General features: G+C 40.1%; 1 protein-coding gene across 1 annotated transcript in view; it reads left to right on the plus strand.

Moving 5' to 3' along the window:
- LOC145690410 (ATP-binding cassette subfamily G member 4-like) overlaps positions 1-12,415 on the plus strand; it is a 271,793-nt gene that overhangs the window by 188,501 nt on the left and 70,877 nt on the right. Inside the window, exon 5 of the mRNA XM_081765255.1 lies at positions 3,004-3,242. Within this exon, the coding sequence (XP_081621381.1) occupies positions 3,004-3,242 (239 nt within the window). The remainder of the gene's footprint in view (positions 1-3,003; positions 3,243-12,415) is intronic.

The raw sequence follows: 12,415 nt of genomic DNA on the forward strand, positions 1-12,415 counted from the left end.
TAGATAGTAGCAAATTAGAAAGAAGTATTTGTATATTTTGCAGAAACTATGCAATGAATACTGATGTAGTAGCATAAAATTCAGCACTTGGGGCGATTATGACATATATACATTATTATTTATACATTACAAATTTTGAAGTTGGTGTAATTGTCTGTATCCTCCAAAAGAGGATATCTCCCTTGCTTCCTAAAAACCGTCCACACCATTGTAAGTGTCTGAAAGGGAGGACGTTTTAGAAAAGAGGTTTGGTAATCCTACTTGTGAATAATTGACAAGTACAACAAATGAAAATGAAATGAAATCTTAGTTTTACATCCCACCGTTATGCCGGCTAGGCTAAAGGAGACGGTGATGATCAGAAATGAGTGAATTGGTGGAAAGAAGAAAGTTTGAGGAAACGAGAAAGCTTCGAGAAAATCCACGCACACGGTGTTTGTCCACCACAAAGTACACTTGGCTTGAGCGAGGATCGAATCAGGGACCCCACACAGCAGATGTGAACGCTCTACCACTGAGCTACCGCGACCCTAAGTAAAAGTCGTAAGTATAGAGGGTTCATTACAGTATAATAGATATAGTAATTAATAGGTAGATAGGCACAAAAACGTAATTACAGACTTGCAGACCCTTGGGAAAACTTTTATGATGCATTTCTCTTCTGATTCCTGTAACTGACAATTGAGATCCTTACAAATTGCAAAATAACTATTTTTATACTCCTGCGTATTAAAAATACGCAACTAAATATAATTTATATGCGAACTATACAGAATTTATTTCTAGGTTAATGCTTTTATAAATGTACTATTCTATAATACTTTTCTTTACCTTAACATACCTACTTTCTCGCTTTGACTTCGGCGAAGATTTCTGTTACTTTATTTAAGTCCAAATTCTTACCCAAGAACTACTACTCAACGGAAAGAAGTGTTCTTTCAATCTTTCTTGAATTACATGTTAGAATTTATGCTACATTCTTTTTTTTAAAATTTAAATTATCGATATAATTATCATAGACTTACTACTATTTCATTGTTACATTACCCTACTCTAGATGTAAGCTCTCTGGTGGCTATGTGTTTAACGTACACGTCTGCGGCGCAGAAGACCCGGGTTCGATATCCGGCGAGAGTTTATGTTGGTTCGGATCCCACGTTTAGCTGTAAGTCCATGTTCCATATAGCCTCGGTGCCGAAAGGGACGTTAAACCCCAGCTCAACCAATACGACAGATGTCTTAGGAATTCGTTACGATAATAATTTAAGATTTAACAATGGAAAATATTTCAGTTCAATGCCCTACGATTATGCCCTTTAGGCTGAAGGAGACGATGGTTAAAGCAAGTGAATGATGATGGAAGAATTGGTGGAAAGAGAAGGTGGGAGGAAACTGGAGCACCCTGAGAAAACCCACGGACACGATATTGTCCGCCACAAACTTACTTGGCTGGAATCTTTTTTTAAATTCACCTCAACCAGATTGTTCGCCAGTCGCACCTCACGTCCTTTCGACATATTGCAAACTCGACAGAGACACAAACACAGAAATATCGAGGACAGTTAAAAATCCGACCTTGCTCTTTAGAGCAATTCGAACCCCCAATGGACTTCACCTCACAATCGTCAGTCCAATGCCTCAGACCGCTCGGCTACACCCACCGGCTAAGGGGATCGAACCAGGAACACCAAGCACCAGAGGTAAGCGCTCTATCACTGAGCCGCTGTGCCCCCAAGATTTGAGAATTGTATGTTGATAAAATTATAGAAATGAATACCATATGTTTAATGTTAAGAATACTTTTATGAAAAACAAATTATTTTTTTTTTTTTACTTGGTCATGGGTGGACCTCTTCATCTTCTAGAACCCTGGGCAATTGCCACTTCAACCACCCTGTAGTTATGCCCCTGGATAGGCGTACGTAAGCATAGCATATATAAGTAATGTAATATTTAAACTCGTACATTTAGTTCATAGAATACATTTCGAACTCGGCAGGCGCCGCCCGGAGATCTTCCAATTCTACCTACAGATTAATGTCGATACAATAAGAATCCTAGTTACAGGCATTTCTACCAGAAATTGACCTGGATCTTCTAGTTCAGTGGTTCTCAAACTTTCCGATAATGTGGACCCCCAGTGCATTCGCAAAGTGATCCGCGGACCCTCTTGCAATGCTATCTGAAATTTCACATGGTATTAAAAACTATACTGATTAGAATAACCACTGACAAGAAAAAGATAAAAATAATATTTGAATAAGCAATGTATTCTAAAGATACATGATTGATTCCTAGTGAACAAAATTTCAATTGAAAATACAGTAACTTTCAAGATTGAAAATCAATGTACTTTTTTCTTTCTTTAAAGGAAATTCACTTGATAAACAATGTTCTCAAATGTGGGGTCACTAATATGAGGAATGAAATTATTTCTGTTTTTTTCCTTAAGTGCACTGAAATCCGGAATAAGATTTGTCACCATTAATCTTAAATCCGATTCCACATTAAAATGATTTCGCTTTCAGGCTCTAATACAGCAAAGAGCAGAAAAGGTCCGTTTATATAAGTAAGTGATAGGGAAAGGCATCAAATGTTGCAATGCATATTTAGACAACTCTTCATGCTCACAAGGAAGAAATTTAGTAGAGTAAGAAAACATTTAAATGTACAAACGTAAGTATAATTTCTAATTGCTTTTTTTTTTTAAATACGTCTTGCATGACATCTGTGAGTTCCATTTTATTATAACACGTTTCAAGTTTTAGGCGTCGCGGACCCCCTGGCTACGTTCCACGGACCCCCAGGAGTCCGCGTACCCCACTTTGAGAACCACTGTTCTAGTTGAATGGCACGAGTATCAATCGCTTAATCTTTAGGGATTGCTTTTCGAATAATATATTGAAAGTAAATATTTTTTTTTTAAATTTCTTTAACTAAATAATATCTTGTGTATGATATAATACGATCATAATTCAAGAAACGTTTCTTATCTTCTTACAGTGGTTTGGATTCTGTTGCTAGCTCTCAATGCATCCACATGCTTCGTTCGTTGGCCAGTCAAGGGAGTACGATTATTTGCACCATTCACCAGCCAAGCGCATCACTTTTTAACATGTTCGACCATGTGTATTTCCTAGCGAAAGGGAAATGCATTTATCAAGGATCTCCAAAGCAGCTGGTTCCTTTCTTGGAATCTTTGGGAGTAGAATGTCCCAAGCATCACAATCCTGCCGATGTCAGTAAGTAAACATATATGTTATACTTCTCTACTGGCAACCTTGAAAAATAATGCTTCTTTTGATTAGTTACTTTTAAATTCCATTTATTTTTCTGAATAATGTTCGCCCTTCCTGTGATTTTCTTTTCAAATAAATAAATTTCAAAACAACAGAATATTGAACTCGGCTATGGCAACATGGATTTCTAACATACCTCGTCTCTTCTGGAACCAACTAATTCCTTATAAATAAATACTTTTACCCATGCTTAGTGCTGCATTCACAACTTCATTAAACTAGTATATAATAATGGCAGTCTTAATAAACGTCGACCTCATGAGAAGTGCCGTTTTTAATACGGTCAGCTCTATGTGTATTTATTTGATTCACAATAAGGTTTTACAGGTGAACCACGTGTATTTATTTTCCTCACACTTGTCTTCTATGGCCTGTGTATCTGCTAAACTCACTGTTTTCATTTGACTAAATGGTTTAATTGGAAGCTTTGGTCCCGGAAGAAAGAAATGTTGTCTTCGGTCATGAAAATTTCAACAGGTGGCAGCCCTGTGACATTACTTTCCGTGCCTTTATTGTTACATATTGACCTACCCAGGATGAACTGTGTTTTGCTCCCGAGGTAAACTTTACCCATGTATCATATTTTACGGACTATAAGACGCGCTTTTTTTGTTCGAAAAACTGCCTCCAAAATTCAGGTCCGTCTTATACTCGAAATTAATATTGTAAAACTTTGTCCCATATAGGTATATGTACAGCGTTAATAAAAAAAAGTGTCCGGAATCGATCTCCCACTACCAATTTTATTATAAAATTTCTCTCTAAAAGTATTTTCACAAAATACTGTACAAATTAAACTTTCTAATATCAAAGGATAGTTATAGGTGGTCTTTGACCGTAAGGTCGCAGACAGGATCTCCGCAGAGCCCCGAAGCAGGCGAAGAGGAGTGAAATTAGGTGCCCAAAGCTCCGAGCAAGCAGTGGATAGGTTAATTGGCCAACAGAGCCCCGAAGCAGGCTAAGCGGCTGAGGTTAGGATTCCCAGTCAGAGCCCCAAGCAGGCTAAGCCAGGAGAGAGGATAGGCGTAGTCCCGAAGTAGACTAGAGGCCCTGGGGTTAGGATACTCCTAAAGTCCCGAAGCAAACTAGAGGAGGGTCACCAGAAAACTGGTACTGAATTCACGGTCACGGTCACGGTAATTTTGAAATTGTGAGTAGAGTATCGGGCCGAAGCCCCTGACTCCATGAGTTAGATGGTATAAAAGATATATACAACATGTGCAGGTGGTTTGTTGGGTAGTACTATTGTTTTGTTAGGCGTGGTAGACTACATTAGCAACTGTCGCAGTGTAGCTGATGATATCAGTGCGAACGCTGTGAAGATATTAAATGCGTGGCGTGCGATAGACTTTTCGTAGAGCGAATTCGGTGTCGATGTGAATTAATGTGTCTGGGTAAAGTATGTGTCGGTAGCTATTGCTGAATTGATGTGTCTGGGTAAAGTACGCCAGAACTTACTGTGAAGATGTCGCAGTAGTTCTCTAACAGTAGGAAGCTCTAAATCTTCCAGAATTTGTCTGTTTCGTGTATATCTATCGTGACCAGTGATTATACGACCAGCTCTAGTTTGCACACTTTCAAGTGTTCGAAGGTGACTGTATGAAGCGTGTTGCCAGGCAGGGCATGCATATGAGAGGGTGGACAGGACTATCATCTTAAGTATGTGAACGCGAACCTCATGGGAAATTGAACTGCAGCGAAAGATGGGATATAACGCTGCCCACGGTCTGAAGTCACTCCTAAGTATTTGGCGTGGGTGGCATGAGGAATGTGTGCGTTCTCATAGATAAGATGTCGAGAGACGCGGAAGCGTCTTCGACTGTGGATGACAGCACAACTTTTGTCTGTATTTACTTTAATCCTCCAACGTCTTGCCCATTTCTGAAAACTTCTTAGTTGACGTTGCATATAGATGTAGCATTGTGCAAGGGAGCTACTGGTCGTGAAAAAGCAGTATCATCGGCGTACGTTGCGAGAAAGCAATGTGGTAGGGTCGGAAGATCTACTGTATACAGAGTATATTAAAGCGGTTGAAAGTACAGCGCCCTGTGGAACACCTACTTTGATCGTCCTAGAGGAGGATTTGACACCGTCAACAGACACATGAAATTTTCTACCAATGAGATAAGAACGAAGTAAATGCAGAAGACGATCTGGAAGACCGTGGGTGTATAGTTTATATAATAGCCCTGCTAGCCAGACTTTATCAAATGCTTTTGAGACATGCAGATATACTCCAAGGGTGTGTTGTTTTCTGTTGAAAGCCACTGTTAAGAGATCTACTACGCGTACGAGTTGCGTAGTAGTACTATGTTGTGCACGAAACCCAAACTGATGGGATGGTATGAGATCATTATTGACTACATGCTGTCTTAGCCTCCAGAGTAACACACGCTCAAATAATTTACTTAAGTGTGACAAAAGACTGATCGGTCTATAGTTTTCCGGGAGCAGCGGTTTTTTCCAGGTTTGGGTATGGTGATGATACGAGCTTCCTTCCAGGTCTTTGGGAAGTAGCATAGTTGAAGGATGGCATTAAATAAATAGGTTAAGAAGACCAGTAATTTCCCTGTTGGGTGTTTCAGTATCTCAGTTCTAATTCCATCAGGCCCAGATGCTGTCCTTGCCGGCAGACGTTTGATATGTCTTTCTATTTCCCGAGGTGTTACTAAAGCGATATCATCTGTAGGGTTTTGTTTACTTATGGTATATAATGTGGTTCGGATGTGCTGTTGGAAATAAGGATCGAGAATCACTCTATTGGGCTGGAACTGTTCTTCCAAAAAGTTGGCGAAAATATCCCCTTGCGATTGAGGGTCTTGAGTCAGTCCTTGAGGTACTTGTATGACTCTAGCTTTTGAAGCGTTTGTAGTACGTTGGAATGCTTTGGAGTACGTCCAGATTTTGCGATCATTTACTGTAACATTTCGAAAAGTGTCTTCCCAGTATTGTTGGTTTTGTCGCGTAGTCAGCATCTTGAGCTTTGCACGCAGTTTGTTCCATAGTGTCTTATATGCTGGATGTAGTGTGTGCTGCCATCGACGCCTAGCCCAGCGTTTCAGATGAATATACAGTTGTAGATGAAAACTGTCGCATTGACCGGTTTGGGTTTAAGAGATTTTGATGGTGGTACCTGCTGTCTCTGCAGTACGAAGTGCTAAAGCGACGTGGGAAACTGCTTGTTCTATGTCCTCAATGGTGGCGGGTCTATCTCGTAGATCGATCATAGTGTTTAGTTCCTGTTTAAATACATCCCAATCAGTTTCTATCTGTTTGATGAGAGGGGTGGTATGTTCGAGGCTGCGGTGTGAAACGTGGAAAATGACAGGGTCATGATCAGTCTAAATCCGAGATGACATAAGGATGTACAGTAAAGGATACGTCTTTGCAAATAGAGACATCAAGCACATCGGGTTGACCACCGAATTTTGGATGGTGAGTCGGATCTCGTGGAGCACTGATGATGAAATTGGACGTTATGGCATATTGGTGTAAGGCGTCTGCAGCGTTGTTAGGTTTAATTGAGTGCCATTCGCCATGCTTAGCATTAAGATCTCCAGCCAAGATGACTTTTGGCTCTAAGCTAGCTATGATATCGAAGTCTGTGGGCTCTAGTTGTGTGGCCGGGGACCTGTACCCAGTGACTAATATTAATGGAACACCTGGAGTTATTAGCTCAACAGCAAGGGCGTCCAAAGTAAGTAGGGGTGGTATTGTAATCAACCTGACTGGGAATGACTTTTTGATTATAAGTAACAATCCTCCTTTCTGTCTACCCACTCTATCCTGTCTGTACAGAATGTAGTTGGGTAATCGCCAAGTAGTGATTCAAGCAGTAAAATGCGTTTCTTGTATAAACATAATATCAACTTTATGTTGGATGAGAAATCTAATAAGCAGGTGTTTCTGCCCTTCGAGACCATCTGCATTCCATGTAGCAAGAATAAGGGAGTGATGGAGAACCTTGGATTTAGAAGCAGCCATCGTCAACCATTTCTGCTATAGTTTCTATTACAACTGCAGCCTTGGAAGCTGAATCGACTGCTTGTCGGAAACGCCTAATCCCACGTTTGATGTGCGTTATTATTTTACGGAAAGGTATTTCCTTGAGGAAGGAAAGAACGGACTTTAAGTCTAGATCTTCTTTAGAGTTCCCTTGATTGAGTGCAGAAGTTGACTGGGTGTGGGAAGAAATGGGAGTTTCAGGATTATTATCTGTAGCCATTGGCTGGTTATTAACAGAAGTGGGAATGGAGGTTTTCTCTGTCGTTGTTTCTTGTAAATTTTTCTTGGGTGCTTCTGGGTGTTTCTTCGGGTGCTCTACCGGTAATTTTAGTGCTTCAGACTAAGATTTAAATACCGGGCAACCACGGTAATTTGCCGGGTGATCTCCCTGACAATTTGCTCAAGTGGCGGGTATGGATGTGTCTGGTTTACTGCAAGACTGTGTGAAATGCAGTTGCCCACATTTGAGACACGGCGGGTGAGCTTGACAGGTATCTTGAGAGTGCCCCAAGCGTTGGCACCTGTAACATTGTAGCACTGAAGGAGGCTTGTAGGGTTCGATCTGGACCTTGTAGTGTAGCAAGTTATTAATTACGTATGTCTCTTTAACAGCTACAGTTCTCTCCAAAGCTACCAAGAACAATGACATCGAAGCCTAATCGTATAAGTTCTTCCTTCAGGTAATCTAATTCGGTGTCAATAGGCAGTTTATGGACAACTACCTTTATGGGCCTTTCATTTTTTGCTACTCCTGTGGCATATTCAGTCTTTGTTTCTTCACAATAACTTTTGATAGGGTTATAGTCATCTTTGAAGCCACTTGAAGTCGGATGCGCTCCTTATTGGGCTGAGCTAAGGGAGGCTCCTTAAATGCTCGCGACAAGGTCTTTATAAATGTATATATGTTTGTTATTCCGTATATGAAAATCGGAGGCGGCCTGAAACTGGAGAACTTGTTAGTCGGTGCATTGTTGTTGCTGGTACTAGCATTATCTGTTTGTTCAGGTGACAAAATATCGAACCTATTACTGGTGGGAAGAGGTGGATATTCTTGGGTGCTATTAATTATTATTATTATTATTATTATTTTTGCCTTGTTGAGATTCTCCAAAGAAGACCTTCGTCGCCGACTACTGTGAAATCCATATCGTCAGTGTTATGCGACGTTGATGGCTGCGAATCACTTGACTGTTTAAGTGTAGTTGTTTTCACTTTTAGTTTCGCTGAGCCGGTTGATTGCTTCTTTTTGCCTAAAGGCAGAAGAAAATCTTCCGGTTTATACGTTGATCTTATTATTTTGCCCCTTATACTAGGATTCTTGGATGCTTGTGCCTTTTCCTCAGTCTTGACTGGGATCTTCTGAGAAGCCATCTTTATAGCTAAAGTGGGAGATAGCGCCAGCTTACCACAAAGGAGGGTAGGGAGTACCTAGTAAAAGATATGTTCTTAGAGCAATGCTCTAAGTTTGTACTTTAGTAATATGGCGTTTCCTCCGAAGAGAAAGCACAGAACATAATCGTTAGCCGGTAGAGATGCCTAAGTCGTCAACTGGTTTGTTCAAGTATCTGTGCTTCCGAAGAGGAGAGTATCAAAATAAATCGTTAAGCCTAAAGAATAGCAAGATCGTCTAAAGATAAGATCAAGTTGGTGTGTCAGCTTCCGTGGAGGCACAAAAACAATTCGACGGTTGTTTTCTTAACCTCGATGAGGTATGCAATCCAACCGTATATAAGATGTTCGCGACTAAATTCAACGAAGGGGGATGGAATACCTAAGTGACTCGCATATTTTTTCTCTGCCAGCTACGGATACCCTATTTTTTAACCTGGTTATCGCTCCAGGTGGCCAGCTCCACTGAATTGCCTTTGTTCATCCAATTTATAGGGTTTCTTGAGTGGCGGTGGCGCTGCTGCTCCGATGTCGTCTTCTGCTCCGTGGGAGGAGCTAGAAGCCGTCGTCTGCAAGTGATTGTAGATCCATCTGGTGTGAAGTCTTCTTACCGAACCACATGGTGGTGTTTGTAAACAGTGACATCTGGAATTGTTTGTTTACAACATCATATGGCATATTACAATATAAAAATGTCCAGTGTTTGATTTAAAATTCCCGCCAGTCTTAAAAATGGCCATATATTCGATACCGCGGGAAACTTATCTCTATCTGGCAGCACTGGATCCAACTGGTAACAGCAGTGCACCAATGCGACGAACATGAGTTGCGGAGATTTACAAGCTTGGAGAGAACACTGTTTCCCTCCCGCTCTGCAATCACAAACCCAGAACCACAGACTAGAATATACAGACCGTGAACTCTGCAAAACGGTATTTTAAAAAAATGCTTAAAAATTAAGGTCCGTCTTATAATCCGTAGCATCTTGTAGTCAGTAAAATACGGTAGGCCTGGGATTTAACATGATAAAAAAATCGAGATGAGACAAGAGAGGTCACATCTCAACCATGTTTTATTGTAACGTGATTCACCGTATTCAGAAAAAAATTATAAATTTATAAAGTTATTATACAAATACAATGAAGAACATTTAGAAATGTTTTAAAAAATATGCAAGTGATTGTAAGACATCTAGGGCCTTATGCAGAGACATTCTGACGCATGACTAGTGCCATACTAAAGAGCACTAATATATGTTTCCTGCAGTAGTCAGTCCATTAGTATGACGCTAATCATACGTCAAAACCAAGGGCGCCGATCCTGAGGGGCCGAGGAGGCCCGCCCATATAAGCTCATGTGGCCCCCCTATTGTATTTATGTGTATACAATATTTGGCATATCGGGGGCGCGGTGGCTCAGTGGTAGAGCGTTCATCTCCGGTGCTTGGGGTCCCTGGTTCGATCCCAGCTCGTGCCGTGTGGACTTTGTGGTGGACAAACACCGTGCTCGTGGGTTTTCTCGGGGTTCTCCCGTTTCCTCCCACTTTCTTCATTCCATCATTTCATTCATTTCTCATAATCACCGCTCCTTTAGCCTAACCGGCATAATCGTGGGACGTAAAACTTAAAGATTTCATTTCATTTTCAATATTTGGCATAATTTGAGTGCAATTTGTCTTAAATTCTTTATATATACCTTCTGCATCTGAATGGGCCCTCCCAAATTTACAGAGAAATCGGCGCCCTTGGTCAAAACGACTCTGCATAAGGACCCTATAGTTTAAAAGTTTTTATAGCATACCCTTTGCGGAACCTCTCGTTACGCGGAAGGATTGATAACTTGTAGATGAAATTAAGCAAAAATCAGGGCATGCATTTTGTACATAAATTTCTAAAACAATAAGAGAATTTGTTTTAAGAATCAAGACGAAATGTTAAATAATTAATTTAGAATCCAGACAAGCCGACGATTCAACAAAATTTACGAGTCGAGAAAATATGTTTATAACCTTGCTAACGAGAAAATAATCCCGTCTCATTGGCAACGCTGACCTGACAGAGTGGTCAATTACTTATATCATTCCTAGCTTTCAATGACTGATACTCAAATTACACACATCTCGGTTACAACGACGCTAATTCATAACAACACTATTTTTAGAGTCCCCTCTGACGTTGCTATAACTGAGTTCAACTGTATATCGTACTGAGTTCAACTGCATATCATATCTCCTTAGCTGAACTTATCCAATCTTCAAGAAACTTAGCAAAAGGCTAGACTTTCACCTCCTCAGTACGCATTTGGCCCAGTTTCGTTGCTAGGAAGGGGATAGAGCGGACAGTACCCACCCTAAATTACTCTCCTCTTGGAAACAGAACGTTGTTGAACTTTCTTAAGTTGAGTCAAAACAAGATATGCAATCATTCCAATTTTAATGTCGAATTAAATTCGATTTAGCGCATTTTATTTGTTGCTGCGTAAAATGGGCCGGATTTCTAAATAGATTGAGTAAGCTGTTGCCTAAAGCAGGAGGATACAAATACTGAGAAACTGACTTCGCCTTTGAATTTATATTGAAATCTGGTCTTAAGATGATGAATCACATGATCCCTGTTTCCATTTAAGAGTTTTTTTTTTTTTTTAATAGATTAAACCAATATTTCTACTTGTGTAATGGGCAACAGACTCACGTTATCTCACCAGAAAGTTTTCCCGATCCCACCTAAGTTTTATACAGAATCTTCACATTTTTACCACATTTACGTTAATCAGGGTGGTTGTGACTTTTAATGTTGACTGGGAAATGCTTAGATTACAACCTATAATAACAAATGTTGTTAAGTGTTGTAACCTAGATATGTACTAGTATTGACTGAGTCACCTTGTGTGTTTCTCAATGAAACAGGTAGAAAATGAAATGAAATCTTTGAGTTTTACGTTCCTCGGTTATGCCGGCTAGGCTAAAGAAGACGGTGATGATGAGAAATGAATGAAATGGTGGAATGAAGAAAGTGGGAGGAAACGGGAAATCCCCAACAAACCCACGCACATGGTGTTTGTCCACCACGAAGTTCACTTGGCGAGAGCTAGGGTCGAACCAGGGACCCCATGCACCAGAGGTGAACGCTCTACCACTGAGCCATCGCGGCTTCATATAATAGGTATAGTCAGAAACAATATTAAGTACAGGTTGCAGGTATATGAAATGATTACTCCAACCTATACTTAATATTGTTTCTGGCCGTACATGTACCCATGAAATTAGGCGCTTTAGTACCCATGAAATATTTGTACCTAAGAAATCACAGGTACATTGTACCTGCTACTTCTTGGGTACCATGTACCTGCTAAATTCATGGGTACAAAACAACCGTTTTGTACCTCTGAAATAGTGGATACTGTATTTAGAGTGTAAAGCAACTAATATTAACATTTTTGAAGCGGTAAATTGCGTAAAAACAAATTGATCGTATTAAAACTGAAAAATACCAGTAAACTAATATTTTTTGCTTTCCAAAAGTAACCGATTGCCGGTGAATTTCTTCTATTGAGTAACAAAATTGTAGTAAACAAAAGAAGTGGATATTTATTCGATAAAGTAATTATTCTAGTTTTGAATTCGGCAGGCCTATCTCAATCCTTGGGTCAAATAGTCCAACTGGGACGAAAAAGCTCAAGCTTTTTGATATCGAGAATATAACTGATTCGGCAACTACAGATCG

Source organism: Thermobia domestica, chromosome 7 (genome assembly GCF_964235325.1).
Source record: "Thermobia domestica chromosome 7, izTheDome1.hap1.1, whole genome shotgun sequence".
Classification (NCBI taxonomy): domain Eukaryota; kingdom Metazoa; phylum Arthropoda; class Insecta; order Zygentoma; family Lepismatidae; genus Thermobia; species Thermobia domestica.